General features: G+C 37.5%; 1 protein-coding gene across 1 annotated transcript; it reads right to left on the minus strand.

Annotated features, from left to right (window-relative positions):
- Positions 1–2053: 2053 nt before the first annotated feature.
- On the minus strand, positions 2054–12127 carry LOC309495885 (uncharacterized protein; the record flags this gene model as incomplete). The annotated part of the gene is made up of 3 exons (XM_082165827.1): positions 10045–12127; positions 8173–9744; positions 2054–2064 (listed from the first exon to the last, which is right to left on the minus strand). Exons 1-3 carry the CDS (start codon positions 10664–10666, stop codon positions 2054–2056), a joined length of 2205 nt encoding a protein of 734 aa, XP_082021953.1. The 5' UTR covers positions 10667–12127.
- Between the last annotated feature and the right edge of the window lie 7043 nt (positions 12128–19170).

Below are 19170 nucleotides of genomic sequence, written 5' to 3' on the forward strand. Positions count from 1 at the left end.
TTTTCCCATTCCACTGCGCTACTTTTCTATTGTTTTTCAATGTAAACGCACTAGACGGACGTCTTTAACCTTTGAGTTTGCGTCTCGCGCATTAAAACAGCGTTCTTAAAAACGCAGCGCTTAAGTTAAAAGAAGTTAAACTTTAAAAAACGCGTCTCTACACTATTTTACTAATCTCTGAACTTTTTTTTTTCATTCCATGACGTCACATCTTAAACTGCATGTGACAACCATTCACTCGCTTCACTGATTATCCTTCCTTACAATAATGGTATACTCAATTAACAACTTAAGAAATGTAATCTTTTTTTTATTTTTTTATCAGGCTCCTAAGTTTAGGTTCAGTAATTTCACTTTAATGTCAAAGAAAAGTTTATTAGTCAGTTATTGAAATGCCTTATTTTCACAAATGTCACTTTAGTCAATTCATTTGTATTTAACTCTTGCTGCATGATGAAAAGCAGATTTCCAAATGTAACTTCTATTCTATATTTATATAGCCTATTTAAAAAAAAGTGTAGGCTACTGACTAAGACAGAATCTGGGAAGGATCACTATGGCAAGCCGTTTTAGCTTAAATTGTACCCAGCGTTACTCGTCGTAATTGCATTTTTACTAGTAAGAATTCAATTAGAGAGCTCTACAATTCAATTATTACTAGTAACAATTACAATTAGAGAGCTCTCTAATTAAATTATTACTAGTAAGAATTACTATTACAGAGCTCTCTAATTCAGTTCTTACTAGTAACAATTCCAATTAGAGAGCTCTACAAATGAATTTTTACTAGTCATATGTCTCCATTGACTTCCATTCATTTTTAATTACGGAGCTGTACAATGGAATTGTTACTAGTAAGAATTACAATTAGAGAGCTCTACAATTGAATTGTTACTAGTAAGAATGCAATTGCAGAGCTCTTTAATTCAATTCTTACTAGTAACAATTTAAATAGAGAGCTCTCTAATCCAATTATTACTAGTAACAATTCCAATTAGAGAGCTCTCTAATTCAGTTGTTACTAGTAAGAATGTGATTGCAGAGCTCTTTAATTCAATTACAGAGCTCTGCAATTATACATATCTTTAATTCATATTTTTACTAGTAAAAATTCAATTAGAGAGCTCTCTAATTGTAATTGTTACTAGTAATAATTGAATTGTAGAGCTCTCTAATTGTAATTCTTACTAGTAATAATTAAATTAGAGAGCTCTCTAATTGTAATTCTTACTAGTAACAATTCTATTGTAGAGCTCTCTAATTGTAATTCTTACTAGTAACAATTCTATTGTAGAGCTCTCTAATTGTAATTCTTACTAGTAACAATTCAATTGTAGAGCTCTGTAATTAAAAATGAATGGAAGTCAATGGAGACATATGACTAGTAAAAATTCATTTGTAGAGCTCTCTAATTGGAATTGTTACTAGTAAGAATTGAATTAGAGAGCTCTGTAAGTGTAATTCTTACTAGTAATAATTGAATTAGAGAGCTCTCTAATTGTAATTTTTACTAGTAATAATTGGATTAGAGAGCTCTCTAATTGTAATTTCTACTAGTAAGAATTGAATTGTAGAGCTCTCTAATTGAATTCTTACTAGTAAAAATGCAATTACGACGAGTAACGCTGGGTACAATTAAAGCTAAAACGGCTTGCCATAGATCACAGCCCTTTTGTTAGTTTATTTGCTTCAATTGCTCTCCTCATTTGTAAGTCGCTTTGGATGAAAGCGTCTGCTAAATGTAAATGTAAACAATGAAGAAACTGATCCACGCAGTAGGTGGAGCTGTGATGCAAGTGACTGCCGTGTCCTTTTCTGTCAGAGTTACAGCAGTAGCACACTGATGTAATACTGTTGTTTACATGCTTCTTCATGACTGAATACTTACATGCTTCTTCATGACTGAATACTGTTGTTTACATGAGCGCGAAATCCAAAACAATCGCTCACCATCGTTGTCCACTGGGATTTTGCCAAGTAAGACATGTTCCTGGATCAACATATTTAGTTGATCCTGGAATAACGTTCCTGTCCCAAAATGTAGTCCTCACCCTTAACTTTTCCCTAAAATCAGAGGGAAATGATAGGTGAATAACACTGATGTTGAAGCACCTCACACTGGTTCTAAGCCTAAACTTGACATAAACTGTAAACTTGGCCCTCAAATCTGATTGGTTGATTGGAAAGTTCTATCTATCTATCTATCTATCTATCTATCTATCTATCTATCTATCTATCTATCTATCTATCTATCTATCTATCTATCTATCTATCTATCTATCTATCTATCTATCTATCTATCTATCTATCTATCTATCTATCTATCTATCTATCTATCTATCTAGTCACATAAATTGGTTGTCTGGGAGGGTAATGTTTTTTAAAAGTTAAAAAATGTTAACATAAGATATCTCTTTTAAAAAATAAAATTAATGTATTTAAATCTTTTTAAAATTGACTTTTGCAAATAACCTTTGTTAAATTTATAGAAGTATTTGTTCATATTAATGGACCAGAGCTTAAATAGTTTTATTTTTTAACTAACAACTAAAAAAAGATTTATAAATACTAACAAATATATTGCTCATTCATTGTTCGTTAATGTTAATTAATACATTTTTATGATAAAATTTTTTTAAATGGGCTTTTTTTGTGAGAAGTTTTTATTTCTATGATGCATTTATTGGAGAGAATAATCCTGTCAGACGCAGCACTGCTGTGAACGCGCATTCATATTTAAACAATGTATTATTCAATGCATTACTTCTATATAATTATATATTAAGTTGCTCAAGCAAGTGGTAAAATATTTAACCATGTACTTATATTAAAATCGCATAGCCTACATTTTAAATTAAAACTTAAAATTGACAAAAACAGCCGACTCTCATGCCTTTTCTTTTTCATTTAAATTTTAATACAATAAATCTTGCATGTCACAAAGAACTTGTTTTTCCACCTCCACGAATGAGACAAGTGTTGTTCATTATCTCGCCTTGTTGAGGTAATTTGTAGCTTTCCTTGCTTTACCCCGGTCTTAAAGTGAAAAAAGTAGAATTTAATTAAATACATTTATGATGAGATTACTACATTTTATTTAATTAATCGCACTTATGGTGAAATTACTAAATTTTCAGGTCAATCTGTGTTCATTTTGACCACGAAACATGTGTTGTCACTTTAATTCAGCGCGTGTAGCTCAGCAAAAATAGACTCGGTGCGGAAACGATCGCTGCACTGCTGTATACGCACCGCAAGGCAGTTGCAGTCCGTCGATGCGTTCCAGGTGGTGCGTATACAGCAGTGCAGCGATCGTTTCCGCACCGAGTCTATTTCTGCTGAGCTACACGCGCTGAATTAAAGTGACAACACATGGTTCGTGGTCAAAATGAATACAGATTGACATGAAAATTTAGTAATTTTATGATAAATACTTTTAATTAAATAAAATGTAGTAATCTCACCATCAATGCATTTAATGAAATACTAGTCTACTATTTTTCACAGTCATCTTTTCACTTTGACTGGGGTAAATCAAGGAAAACTACAATTTACTTAAACAAGGGACATAATGAACAACACTCGTCTCTTTCTTCTTTGAAAGTTCTTTGTGACATGCAAGATTTATTGTATAAAGATTTAAATTATGCAAAAGAAAGGGTATGAGTCTGCTGTTTTTGTCAATTTTAAGTTTTAATTTAAAATGTATGCGATTTTAATATAAGTGCATGGTTAAATATTTTACCACTTGCATGAGCAACTTAACTGTTCCGTTCCGTTCGCCTTACATCCTTAATAAGCGTGACCTAAACCTTACGTAGGCCAATAGCAGCGCTTAGTAATCGTGACGTACGCCAATAGCAGCTGCAAATCAGAAGCATTTGTGGGAAATATCGACTGTTTTAACCAAGAAACGAAGAATTTGTAGTGTTCTTATCGTGTTTAACACAATCTATACTTGATGTCGCGAGTATATCCATCGTGAAAAATCGTCGTACAGAAAGACAGGTCGACTCTGCGGTATAAATAGCCCCCGCGCGCTCTATAGTATCGTCGTTGAGAGCGTTGAGGACTCTACCCGCCCATTGATCGCTAGATGGATCGGCAGATCTGGGCGGGTATACCCTCATCGTAGCACGACGAGCTTTTTAGCTTATTTGATTTATTATACATTTAAATAGTCCAACAAATGCTTACTGTACACCAGTGTACAGTATCATTTCAAATTGACAATTTATGTTATATCAATTTAGGTTTCAATATGTGCTATCGTCTGGTTTTCATACCTCAAATTAAAACCCAGTCATATGTCTAATGGTAACAAAAAAAAATAAAAAAACTAAGATTGTGCCCTGTATCATGAAGAAAACATATGTTTATTTTGTGTTACATGATAGCCTACCTATTGGTGTTGCCCATACCGTATGAACAGTTGCTAATTCAGGTTAAGAATACACTGTGACAGAGGCAAAAAAAAAAAATACAAAAAAAATACAAATAATAATAACAATAATGATTACCATGACGCATGCAAAACAGAGAGAAAAGACTCAGTTCTATTAGAATAATTACACAATATACACTGTTACCAGTCAAATTAAATCATTAAAGGAAAATCCATCTTTGCAGTGCATACACAGAAGTGGCATCAGATCTGGCATTCATATATTTTCACTGCATTTACAATTGCATACATAAAGCTATGAGATCGTTAAAATTAGAAATCAGGAAAAAATAAATAAAATACTTTTAATATATGTCCAAATAGAAACTGTTATTTCAAATTGTAATAATATATCACAAATGTTGTTCATATAGGCTACTATATTTTAATCAAATAAACGCAGGCTGGGTGAGGATAAGAGACTTATTTCAAAAACATTTAAAAATACAACTGACACACACACACACACACACACACACACACACACACACACACACACACACACACACACACACACAAGTTTCACGTTTTGAAAAATACAACAACAAACAGTAATATTGTAAAGTATTATAACAATTGAATTTAAAATTATATAGGATTATGTAACGGTTCACAAAATTCACGGTTCAGCATCAGATCAGGCATTCATATATTTTCACTGCATTTACAATTGCATAAATAAAGCTATGAGATCGTTAAAATTAGAAATCAGGAAAAAAAAATACTTGTAATATATGTACAAATAGAAACTGTTATTTCAAATTGTAATAACATATCACAATACTGTTGTTCATAGCCTAGGCTACTATATTTTAATCAAATAAACGCAGGCTGGGTGAGGATAAAGCCTGGAACACACCAAGCCGACGGTCGGCCGTCGGGCAGTTTCCGTGCGTCGGCCGACTAAATCTTCTCAGTGTGTTCCGCACCGTCGGCTGAAATTGGTCCTTATCGGCTTTGTAACGGCCGATTCGACATGTTGAATCGGCGTCGGGCCGTCGGTGAAAGAGGGAACTCTGATTGGCTGTTCAGCTTAGTGAACAAGGCAGTGCACGAGAATAATAGCAAAACAGCGAGTAAAGTCAAATCGGTACAGATAGAAGGCTGTTTTAATGATATGTCATCTTACCTGAGTGTTCCTTGGCGCATATTTCAATATTAACACGAGAGGAGTGGAATAAAGAAAGTGTTTAGCAGGATTGATATTCAAAACGGTAAGCACGCACTGCTTTGCTTACAGTTTGTGTATCTGCAGCCGCAGCGTCGGTTTCCCTTTTTGAATGACGAATTTAGACGAATATATCTGCAGAAATAGACAGTTGTCTCATTTACACGGAGGCGCAGAACGCGCATTCTAGCTGACAGTCGGCAGTAGTTCTCTCGGTGTGTTCAAGTGCAGCTTTTAACCCCGACGCGAGGCGACAACACAGTCGGCTTTCATCAGCGCTAGTTCGTCGGCGTCGGCTTGGTGTGTTCCAGGCTTAAGAGACTTATTTCAAAAACATTTAAAAATACAACTGACCTTACGTAGGCCAATAGCAGCGCTTAGTAAATCGTGACGTACGCCAATAGCAGCTGCAAATCAGAAGCATTGCCGGAAATACCGACTGTTTTAACCAACAAACGTAGAATTTGTAGTGTTCTTATCGTGTTTAACACAATCTATACTTGATGTCGCGAGTGTATCCATCGTGAAAAATCGAAGCTTGAATTTCCAGTTACCGTCGTACAGAAAGACAGGTCGACTCTGCGGTATAAATAGCCCCCGCGCGCTCTCTGCTATAGTCGTTGAGAGCGTTGAGGACTCTACCCGCCCATTGATCGCTAGATGGATCGGCAGATCCGGGCGGGTATACCCTCATCGTAGCACGATGATCTTTTTAGCTTATTTGATTTATTATACATTTAAATAGTCCAACAAATGCTTACTGTACACCAGTGTACAGTATCATTTCAAATTGACAATTTATGTTATATCAATTTAGGTTTCAATATGTGCTATCGTCAGGTTTTCATACCTCAAATTAAAACCCAGTCATATGTCTAATGGTAACAAAATAAAAAACAAACTAAGATTGTGCCCTGGCTATCATGTAACACAAAATAAACATATGTTTTCTTCATGATACAGGGCACAATCTTAGTTTGTTTTTTATTTTGTTACCATTAGACATATGACTGGGTTTTAATTTGAGGTATGAAAACCTGACGATAGCACATATTGAAACCTAAATTGATATAACATAAATTGTCAATTTGAAATGATACTGTACACTGGTGTACAGTAAGCATTTGTTGGACTATTTAAATGTATAATAAATCAAATAAGCTAAAAAGATCGTCGTGCTACGATGAGGGTATACCCGCCCAGATCTGCCGATCATAGACTGTAAAAAATATGGACAAAGCGTCTGTGACGTCACCCATAGACTTTCTGAAGAACGGTTTTGAGCCCGTTTATGGGGGGTATGGGCGGCGCCATATTTCAATACAAATGTTCAGAAAGGATAATTTACAGGTATGATGTGTTGTGTCAGATCATGGCCGAGACGTCAAATTTCAGGAATTCCACTCGGCGCAGCCTATGCTCGTTGTCAGCTGTCAATCAAGCTGTCAATCGCGCCCTTATTTGTCATACATTTTATATCTACGATCTAAACTAACGAGTTAGAAAAAAATTCACCCCCCTCACAGTTGTCAGGCACTCGGAACCTATCGAAAAATAAAGTCCATGGGACCAACCTGTAAAAACATGAATTTATGCTGTGAAAACTGACATTTTAACATGGGGGTGCTGTAATGAACAGCATTACATTATGGACATTTGCTCCCTTTTGGGACCTGCCCCTAGAGGATTTTCGATGTATTGCAGTTTTTCGCACTTCCGGGTAGGCTTCATTTTTCAGATTAGAATGTTGCCGCTTGCTGCCGATCCATCTAGCGATCAATGGGCGGATAGAGTCCTCAACGCTCTCAACGACAATAGTATAGAGCGCGCGGGGGCTATTTATAGCGCAGAGTCGACCTGTCTTTCTGTACGACTGTAACTGGAAATTCAAGCTTCGATTTTTCACGATGGATACACTCGCGACATTTACATTTACATTTACATTTAGTCATTTAGCAGACGCCTTTCTCCAAAGCGACTTACAAATTAGGACAAAATTCAGCGAGTCATCATAAAGAGGCAAAAGCAACAACAACGCAAGAAGTGCTCAAAGTACGAAGTTCAGGTATTATTCAGAGTAGCATAAGCCTGATAAGTGATGTTACAAAGGGAAAGGAAAATTTTTTTTTTTTTTTTTTTTTTTTTTTCTATAAGGTTAAGTGCTCACGGAAGAGATTGGTTTTCAGCTGTCTTTTGAATGTTGTCAGGGATTCTGCATTCCGGATGAGGGTGGGGAGAGCGTTCCACCAGCATGGAACTGTGAATGAGAATGTTCTGGAAAGTGATTTTGTGGCTTTCTGTGATGGAACCACGAGACGTCGCTCGTTGACCGATCGTAGGTGTCTGGTAGGGATGTAGACTCGTAGGAGTGAGTGAAAGTAGGAGGGAGCTGAGCCTGTGATAGTTCTGTAAGCAAGCGTCAGTGCCTTGAACTTGATGCGAGCAGCGAGAGGTAGCCAGTGCAGAGAGATGAACAGAGGAGTGACGTGGGCCCTCTTGGGCTCGTTGAAGATAAGACGAGCTGCAGCATTCTGAATCATCTGTAGGGTTTTGGTTGCACATGCTGGAAGTCCAGCCAGAAGAGCATTGCAGTAGTCAAGCCTAGAGATGACCAGGGCCTGGACGATGAGTTGTGTTGCATGCTCAGTTAGGAAAGGCCTGATTTTCCTGATGTTGTGCAGTGCAAACCTGCATGATCGCGCTGTCTTTGAAATGTGATCTGTGAAGGTCAGCTGGTCATCAAACGTTACTCCAAGATTTCTGACCGATCTTGATGGGGTGATTAATGATGACTCTAGCTGGATGGTGAAGTCGTGCTGTAGAGACGGATTGGCAGGGAGGACGAGAAGCTCAGTCTTTGCCAGGTTGAGCTGCAGGTGATGTTCCTTCATCCATGTGGAGATGTCCGCCAGACAGCTTGAGACCCGTGCAGCTACTGTGGGATCATCTGGTTGAAAGGAGAGGAAGAGCTGCGTGTCATCAGCATAGCAGTGGTAGGAAAAACCGTGTGCCTGTATGATGTGTCCCAGTGATGTGGTGTAGATGGAGAAGAGGAGGGGACCAAGAACTGAACCCTGGGGAACCCCTGTGGTCAGCTGATGTGCTCTGGATACCTCACCTCTCCATGCGACCTTGAAGGACCTACCTGTGAGATAGGACTCAAACCAGTGGAGTGAAGTTCCTGTGATGCCCAGTGATGAGAGGGTGGACATAAGGATCTGATGATTCACCGTGTCGAAGGCAGCAGACAGATCCAGGAGAATGAGGACTGAAGATTTGGAAGCAGCTTTTGCGATCCGTAGGGCTTCTGTGACTGACAGTAATGCAGTCTCAGTTGAGTGTCCTTTCTTGAAGCCAGATTGGTTGACGTCCAGCTGGTTGTTTAGAGACAAGAAGGATGTTAGTTGGTTGAAGACAGCTCTTTCAAGTGTCTTCGCAATGAATGGTAGGAGAGAGATAGGTCTGTAATTGTCTACAAATGATGTGTTTAGCGTTGGTTTTTTGAGCAGTGGAGTAACCCGAGCCTGCTTGAATGCTGTAGGGAAGGTGCCAGTATGGAGGGATGAGTTGATGATGTGTGTGAGTGATGGTAGAAGTGTGGGAGAGATGGCTTGTAGAAGGTGTGAGGGGATGGGGTCAAGCGGGCAGGTGGTAGGGTGACTGGAGAGGAGAAGTGTAGATACTTCTTCCTCGGTTAGCGAAGAAAAGGAGGACAGAGGGATATTGGCTGTGGAAGGGGTCGGTCTGGGTTCCTGTGTGTGTGGAGCTGAGAATTGACTGCTGATAGCTGTTGTTTTCTTGGTGAAGAAGTGCGCAAAATCGTCAGCAGTTAAGGAGGAGGCGGGTGGTGGTGTAGGTGGACAGAGGAGAGAGTTGAATGTCTTGAAGAGTAGTCGTGTGTTGGAGGAGCTGTTGATCTTGTTGTGGAAGTATGAAGATTTTGCAGCATGAACATCGACAGAAAAGGAGGAGAGGAGAAATTGATACATACTCAGGTCAGATGCGTCTTTTGATTTGTGCCATTTCCTCTCCGCTGCCCTGAGTTCGGTCCGGTGTTCCCGAAGAACCTCAGATAACCAGGGGTTAGAGGGAGTAGCGCGTGCTGGCCTGGAGGAGAGGGGGCAGATAATGTCTAGAGAAGAGATTAGAGTGGAGCATAAGGTGTCCGTTGCGGTATTCACATCCAGAGATAAGAATTGTGAGGGTGGGGGAAGAGAGGATGACACGGCAGAGGAAAGATGGGAGGGGGAAAGTGAGCGCAGGTTTCGTCTGAAAGTGACTGGTGGTGGGGGTGGTGGTGCAGGGGTAGAGAGTTGTAGACTGAAAGTAATGAGGAAATGATCTGAAACGTGGAGAGGTGTCACCAGGATGTTTTCTGTGGTGCAGTTGCGTGTGTAAACCAGGTCCAGTTGGTTGCCTGATTTGTGAGTACCTGTGGTGATGAGTCGTTTGAGATCGAAAGAGGCTAGGAGTGAGGTGAAGTCTGTTGCATGTGGCTTTTCGAGATGAATGTTGAAGTCACCGAAGACTAGAAGTGGGGTGCCGTCCTCAGGGAAAGTGGACAGCAGCACATCCAGCTCATCTACAAAGTTACCCAGCTGACCTGGGGGGCGATAAATGACTACAATATGGATTTTAATGGGAGTTGTAAGTGTAATAGCATGATATTCAAATGAGTTGTTGTTGCATAGAGAAGAGAGCGTGGAGTATTTGCAATTGTTAGAAACGAGAAGCCCTGTACCCCCACCTCTCCCAGACTGGCGCGGGGAGTGGGAGAAGGAGAAATTGCTAGAGAGAGCAGCAGGGGTTGCTGAGTCTTCTGGACGGATCCAGGTCTCAGTCAGCCCCAAGATACTAAGAGTAGAATGAGATGCAAAGGCTGGAATGAAGTCAGCTTTATTGACTGCTGACTGACAATTCCATAGACCCACGGAAAGAGAGAGAGGAGTGTGTGAGGATGTGAGGATGGGACGCAGATTGGCAGTATTGCGCTGTCTATTGCGCGTGATGAAAGGACGTTGCCGAGAGATAACAGGAATGTATTGAAAGCACATGTTGATGAAGGTGAACAATAAGATAAGTAGAGGGAAAAAGAAGGGAAGAGGAGATACTTAAGTGCCTTTCTGGTGTCCTTGCTCGGTGGAGTCGCGCAGGTAGAGTCGCTGGTCTTTACCCGAGTCGGTCTTCACACGAGGAGGCTGAACACGAGAGCTGAATGCTTCCGCTGACGCTTCCGCGGCAGCGTGCAAATTACACAGATATACAGATAATGCTCTCACCGCTTGAGTGAGTACAGCTGTTTCGTTCGGGCAATTAAGTCAATAACGGCAAAATGTGTCAAATCTAAAGTGCTAGGAGCAACGGCTTAAGTTACGTGCAAATTAGGTTGCTATAAACAGTTACATGTGTTTCGTTCGCGGCTATTTCTCTAAAGTGCCAATGCGTCTAACTGAAATACAGGATTATGTCAAATTAAAATTACAAAAGAACAAGAAAATCGAAGATGGCCTTACCTTGACTAAAATACAGCACTGAAAAATCAGGAGAACAAGGTATTCTAGAGAAAACCACTTGCGAGCTGCGTGCCTCTAGTATGCTGCCCGCTGGTCCTATTGAAGTGATCTGAAAGCCCTTCTATTTATATCTATCAATTTTCACAGATGCTGTTTCGTTCGGGCAATTAAGTCAATAACGGCAAAATGTGTCAAATCTAAAGTGCTAGGAGCAACGGCTTAAGTTACGTGCAAATTAGGTTGCTATAAACAGTTACATGTGTTTCGTTCGCGGCTATTTCTCTAAAGTGCCAATGCGTCTAACTGAAATACAGGATTATGTCAAATTAAAATTACAAAAGAACAAGAAAATCGAAGATGGCCTTACCTTGACTAAAATACAGCACTGAAAAATCAGGAGAACAAGGTATTCTAGAGAAAACCACTTGCGAGCTGCGTGCCTCTAGTATGCTGCCCGCTGGTCCTATTGAAGTGATCTGAAAGCCCTTCTATTTATATCTATCAATTTTCACAGATGCTGTTTCGTTCGGGCAATTAAGTCAATAACGGCAAAATGTGTCAAATCTAAAGTGCTAGGAGCAACGGCTTAAGTTACGTGCAAATTAGGTTGCTATAAACAGTTACATGTGTTTCGTTCGCGGCTATTTCTCTAAAGTGCCAATGCGTCTAACTGAAATACAGGATTATGTCAAATTAAAATTACAAAAGAACAAGAAAATCGAAGATGGCCTTACCTTGACTAAAATACAGCACTGAAAAATCAGGAGAACAAGGTATTCTAGAGAAAACCACTTGCGAGCTGCGTGCCTCTAGTATGCTGCCCGCTGGTCCTATTGAAGTGATCTGAAAGCCCTTCTATTTATATCTATCAATTTTCACAGATGCTGTTTCGTTCGGGCAATTAAGTCAATAACGGCAAAATGTGTCAAATCTAAAGTGCTAGGAGCAACGGCTTAAGTTACGTGCAAATTAGGTTGCTATAAACAGTTACATGTGTTTCGTTCGCGGCTATTTCTCTAAAGTGCCAATGCGTCTAACTGAAATACAGGATTATGTCAAATTAAAATTACAAAAGAACAAGAAAATCGAAGATGGCCTTACCTTGACTAAAATACAGCACTGAAAAATCAGGAGAACAAGGTATTCTAGAGAAAACCACTTGCGAGCTGCGTGCCTCTAGTATGCTGCCCGCTGGTCCTGGTCCACAATCTATACTTGGACATCAAGTATAGATTGTGTTAAACACGATAAGAACACTACAAATTCTACGTTTGTTGGTTAAAACAGTCGATATTTCCCACAAATGCTTCTGATTTGCAGCTGCTATTGGCGTACGTCACGATTTACTAAGCGCTGCTATTGGCCTACGTAAGGTCAGTTGTATTTTTAAATGTTTTTGAAATAAGTCTCTTATCCTCACCCAGCCTGCGTTTATTTGATTAAAATATAGTAGCCTAGGCTATGAACAACAGTATTGTGATATATTATTACAATTTGAAATAACAGTTTCTATTTGGACATATATTAGCCTACACTGTTAACCCTTGCTGTAAAAAAAGGCCTAATTCTGACAATATCATACTATTTTCCATTAAAACAGTAATATACCGTAGAAAACAAAAATAGCCTACAGGAATATACTTTAAATGAACAGTGCTCAAAATCGACTCTCAGTGGCTGTTTTCCCAATCACACCCTATACCAGGGGTCGGCAAGTAACTTTGGCCGCGGGCCAATATTTTTTTTAGCCAGTAGATGGCGGGCCAGCTACACGGAGTAGGCCTATGGATACAAATTAAATACTCTTATATAGGCCTATAATTGTGGAATATGATGTGTCCGTCACCGTCCGTGGATCATTCATTCAATCTTTTTTTTTCAAATTAAAACCAAAAATAAAAAGATGAAAAACGACTTGTTTTTCCATTATTTATTTCCTGAACTGAAATGAAAAAAACGAATTAGGACGGGTTTTCTGATTTTCTGATTGTGCTCAGATCAAAAATAGAAAAAATGAATTACTGGATTAGACAAATTTTAATTTTGATTTTTAATTTAACACCTTATGCATATATCAAGGAAATCATTTTAAACAGATCAAGTACTATTGTGGTAACAGATTACAGCCATTTTAATAAAGGTGTGAATAGCAATCATGCCTCATTCCGTACAGTCCGACTTTTGAATTTTATTCCTTTTTTTTTATTATTACTTATTCGGGGACACACACATACACACCTAAGGTTTAAGGAGGTCTGCGCGGGACTGTTTTTTTTTCTGTCCCGCTCCCACAAGGTTCGCAACCGCTTAAAATATACTCGGTGTTCACCCGCTTTATTTCCCGACCTGACGGGTCCGCAAAATTTAGATCTCGTTTCCATAATCTCACATTCAAATGTCTCTAACGGAAAGAAGGAGATTAAGTAGCCTATAATAATTATAAATGCTATACAAAAATTGTGTTCGTGTCAATATAAATATTAGGCTATTTTAACAGTGTACTGTCAGCAGAGAAAAAAAAATGCCACAGAAAAAAAAGAAAAAAAAGAAATATAAATAACATAAATTAAATAGGACAAAGCCTATCACTCAAATTTCTAAGCAACATAAACGAAAATCATATTGCCCTACTGACGAAATGAAGTAGGCTATTTTCTGCCGAACTATTTCAAACATCCTTGCAAAAAAAGAATGTTGTTGACTGACAATGGTTTCAGTACCAAACAGCTCCTCAGAGCTAGGTGTACAGGCGGTCAGAATTAAGTGCGGATACGCTGTCAAAAGATGTCGGGAGTGCGAGTGGGCTATTGTCAGTCAGACCGCCCGCTCCGTCCAAAGTACACCAGAGTTCTGACCGCTAACGTCTTTTGACGCGCGAATGGACACAAAGTGGTCAAGCGTATAACTAGACGCGGCAGGCGCGAATTTGACGCGCTATTCGCGTCCGGTATGAACGCACAGTTATACTTTAAAATGTAATCCCGCGCCGCATGATTCCCGCGGCGGTGAAATCGCCGCGCGACTACGGCTTTTCTCAAGTAGTGGAAGAGTTTTGTGGAGCATTTAGGACTACCAAAATAATCCGGCGGGCCAGAAAATATTGCTGGCGGGCCAGTTTTGGCCCGCGGGCCGCCAGTTGCCGTTCCCTGCCCTATACCCTCATTCACTATTTCCTACATTAGTTCACTAATATAGTCCCCTTGACAGAGTGAATGAAAAGAAGTGAGTGAATTGAGACACTGACGAACACCTGATAAGCAGAATCACTGAACGACAGAGAAATAAGAACAGAAAAAAGAGAAACACAAGAACTACAACTGACTTCCAGAAACACTGAGTGTGACACCAGTTTACAAACCAGTTTCACATTATTTCTTTTGTACAAAAGTTATTGTTGAGAATTAACAGATTTTTAGTTGTTGATGTTTTATTGAAAATAATAAAGTTATTATCACCATGATGGAGATCAGTATTTGTTTTAGTTGGGCTCTTAAACCATTGACTTTATTATATCAGTTTTTCTCTGACTGCTTTAACTATGCATTTATAAAATACGTTTGTTATGGCAAGAAAAAGTCAAGAGAAAGATGATAAGGTGTTCATGACTGTTGTTATGATTACATAATCATCCTGAACATGTCCGATTCTCTGATCTTAACCAGTGTAAAAGCTTTAGATTTATGGGTTTTTCATATTAATCATATCTTTTAATCTATAATGTGAAATACAGCAATGTTTCTGTAACTAGTTATTCTGAAGAATATTGAAATAATATAGTGTTTTAAAACTTTTTGAACTCCTGCTTAACAGACATCAAAAATCAGCACATGAATCTCAACAATGGTGACAATAAAAACGTTCATGTCGCAATGCATGCTGGGTTCCAGGATTGTATAAAACTCCCAGCATGCACTCCTGCATGAATAAATAAATACAAATAAATTATTGTCACCATTGATGAGAGACATATGCAGATTTTTGATATGTCTGTGTTTCTACAAGACATTGTAGCTCTGTTTCTTTTTTAGGCTGTGCATTATGTGTTAAAAAAATTATCATTGTAATTTATTACTATGGTTTCACAGTGGTGGTAATATAACATTTTTGATACAGAATTAAAAACTGAAAGAGATTTAGTGTATGAACAGGCTATATGATGATTTGTTTCATCATAATCAGTATAACTGCAGTCATTCACAAACTGTGTGTGCACAAGTGCAAAGACACAGTTCATTCAGCCAGTGAAATAATAATATTAAACAGTCAAGGGTCAGCATCCCAACTAAAGCAAACACTGATCTCCATCATGGTAACTTCAAAACAAACATTTTCAATTTAACATCTCAATTACAACTTTGATGTATGACAGTGATCTCAATAACAATTAGATGTTTGACAGAATTAAAGTCATACTGTTAATAATAAGTGTAAAAATGTGTAATGGCTGGAAGTCAGTCTTAGTTCTCTATTTTCTGTTCTTGTGTTCCTCTTTCCTTCAGCACAGCAAAAACTCCAGTGTTAAATGAACTCTCCTGGGAGTTTATATGGCTCCAGACTCAAGAGTGTTAAAGTGTTAAAATATGAGTGTTAAATTAACACTCAAGAGTGTTAAAGTTAATGAGCTAATTAAGTGATTCATTGAGTGATGATTGACCATTATTGAAGACACCTGATGTTAACAAGCAGAATCACTGAAGGAGAAAATCTCATTTTTTAAGACACCGTTATGGTGATTAGTGTTTGCTTTAGTTGGGCTCTTGACCCTTAAATCATTAACTTTAGATTTTGTTTGGCTGTTGTATCTGAGTTATAATTGCCAGATGAACAAAGAGAAAAGTTGATCAGGTGGTGTTGGTTATGTTTTGACATAATCATAATTTGACCTGAAGCACAAATCTCATTTAGAGAGTTATGTCTGTCTTGTTGATTACAGCAGCCCTGTGATTCTACAGCAAATGATTATCAGCATTTTCAACATAATCCAAAATATTTCTTGAAAGTTGTTCTGATCAAAGACAATTACCGAAAGAAATGTACTTTATTTAGACACACTGACATCAATAATCAGCCTGTGAATCTCAACAATGGTGACAATAATAAAGCATGTTGCAGTGCATTCTGGGTGCCACCAATCAAAACTCATTCATGGCTCCCATCATGCATTGCGGTATGAATAAATTATGAACTGAATTGTCTTAGTAATTTCCTTTCCCTAATTGAATATTCTGTTTGTCACCATTGTTGAGATTCATACACTGATTCTTGATGTCTGTGTGTGCCTAAAAGAATGATTTTGTTTTATCAGAACAACTTTAAAAAAACATTTAGATTATTTAGACATTTCTGGATCTTATGCTGTAGAATCACAGTGATGCTGTAATCAACAATATACATTTAAGTCAGAGATTAGACTCTAATTGAGTTTAGTGACTCAGGTCAAATTATGATTATGTCAAAACATAACCAACACAACCTAATCAACTTTTCTCTTTGTTCATCTGGCAGTTACAACTCAGATACAACAGCCAAATAAAATCTAATGTTAACAGTTTAAGGGTCAAGAGCCCAACTAAAGCAAGCACTAATCACCATAACGGTATCTTAAAAAAATAGATTTTCTCCTTCAGTGATTCTGCTTGTTAACATCAGGTGTCTTCAATAATGGTAAATCATCACTCAATTAATCACTTAATTAGCTCATTAACTTTAACACTCTTGAGTGTTAATTTAACACTCATATTTTAACACTTTAACACTCTTGAGTCTGGAGCCATATAAACTCCCAGGAGAGTTCATTTAACACTGGAGTTTTTGCTGTGAGTGATTCTGCTTGTTAACAGCAGGCGTTATTCACTAATGCTCAACAATAACTTATTTCACTTATTCACTTATTATTCAACATATTCACTTAATTATCTCACTGCAACACTGCGTCAATGTTACTTTTTACTCTTTGTAGTGTGGATTTTCCTGTGGGGTTGAAAGGGTTAACAGTGTAAGATAAAAAGACACACCCACAACATGTATTTAAACAGTAATAAACTGTAAGTTATAAAACAGGTTTATACTGGCAACACTGTTGCCAGTAGTTTACTGTAAAATTAATTTTTTGGGTCACCGTTGTGCTGAAGAGTAGAGCCTGTGCTTCAGTCCAGGAGAAGATCTAGAGACATTGATGATTTGCTGCATGTTGCTTTATTTAACAGGCGGTGACTGTGTAGTTGCTGGTCCAGTGGAAATCTCTTTATTTACAAAAGTTTTTTAGTGGTCTCAAATGAAAGAAGTTCACAGTAATACTTTGCTCACATTATTAATGCATTATACATTTTAGTTAATACATTTAAATGACAGTTGGTCAATTTAAGGCAGTCGGTTTCTGCAAGTGTAATTAGTTAACTTGAATTTTAATTTAGTGCATTTTTACATAAACAAACTGTAGATTACAGTAAAGAACTGTACAATTAACAGTATATTACTGGCAACAGTGTTGCCAGTATTTTACTGTAAAAAAACCCGGTAAGGTCTAACAGTGTACAAGTATTTTTTTTTTCCTGATTTCTAATTTTAACGATCTCATAGTGTACAGAACTACACTTAATAACAAAGGTGAATTATGTCTTTCACATTCACTACAACCTAATAATTGCAAAAATGTGTTAATCAGTATCCAAGAGCAGCATCTTTGAAATATGCGTTATATTTTTAAGCATTTGAATCGTCACGTTGCGCATGCAAAATTAAGAAATGTGAATTTGTAGATTGATCAATATGCTTACGTAGACTAAAATGTGCGCTGGTTTTTCTCCTCGTGGTGTGCGAGTGTCATCGACAATAAACAGAAGCTCTTATCAGCCTCAGCACATTTACATGAAATGTGATTTCTTCTGATAATCGCTTCTGTTCATGTTTGGCAAGCCATTTTAGAAATCCCGACTGGCTGATGTTTTACGGTCATGTCTGGAATAAAGAGTAGGCATATATGGTAACCCTATACATACAGTTGATGATATTAAAGGACATAAACAGTGATTTAAGATTTTGGCCATATTCTCCATCACTAAGTCACTTCCCCATCACTAAGTCATTCATTCCCTGCGTGACCTATAAAGTCACGTCCACAAACCTCTTGCGTATTGTTTTGTCACACCACAAGGTGTCACTGTGGCCTCAAAGCTTCAGCACTGCCACTCTGAGCTTGATTGTTATGTCTGAGGTAAAACATGCTGGAACACGCCTCATTAGCATACAGAGAAAGAAATGTATAAATGAATAAATGTGGAAATAAATAAATGTAGACATAAATACATAAATAAAAATGGAAATAAATAAATGTAGACATTAATACATATATATACATTAATAAATAAAAGTGGAAATAAATAAATGCATAAATATATAAATGAATAAATAAATGTGGAAAAAATAAAATTATAGATAAATAAGGAAAACATTTTTTTATATATATTTTTTCATATGTATATGTATTATTATTTTTATTTTTTATTTGTATATTTATTTATGTGTTTTTTTTATTATTTTTTATTATTAAGTCAGGTTTGGCAGTCCATAGTGTTACCATGGAAACTGTACTCTAAATTATTTTAGTGGGCTCCCCCTCCCCTGTTGGGCAGTTTCAGGTTTTCATATTACAAAATGTATTTTGACTACTTTATAATCCAAAACCTTTTCTAATCTTCGCAAAACACATCGTCAGAAAGGTCTGTCTCAGGGTAATACAAAGAAATGTATTAATTCGTTGCAGGAGAATGCTTGAAAAAAGTTAAATGGAATGTGGGTGACACCCGGTGTTTTTTTTATTTATTTTATTTTTATTTATTTTTTTGTACAGCGCCTAAAAATCTCATAGGAACTTACATTTTTGTGATATCAACTTCAAATTTGGAACACAACTTGGTTTGACATGGCTTTTATTTTATTGTTTTAGAGTAAAAAATATTTTGTAAAACACATATTTAATATAAAATATAATGAAAATTTAGTAGTGTAGTACGTACATTTGATTTGCAATAAATGTAAACTTCCAT

Source organism: Leuciscus leuciscus (assembly GCF_965113295.1).
Source record: "Leuciscus leuciscus genome assembly, chromosome: 1".
Lineage (NCBI taxonomy): Eukaryota > Metazoa > Chordata > Actinopteri > Cypriniformes > Leuciscidae > Leuciscus > Leuciscus leuciscus.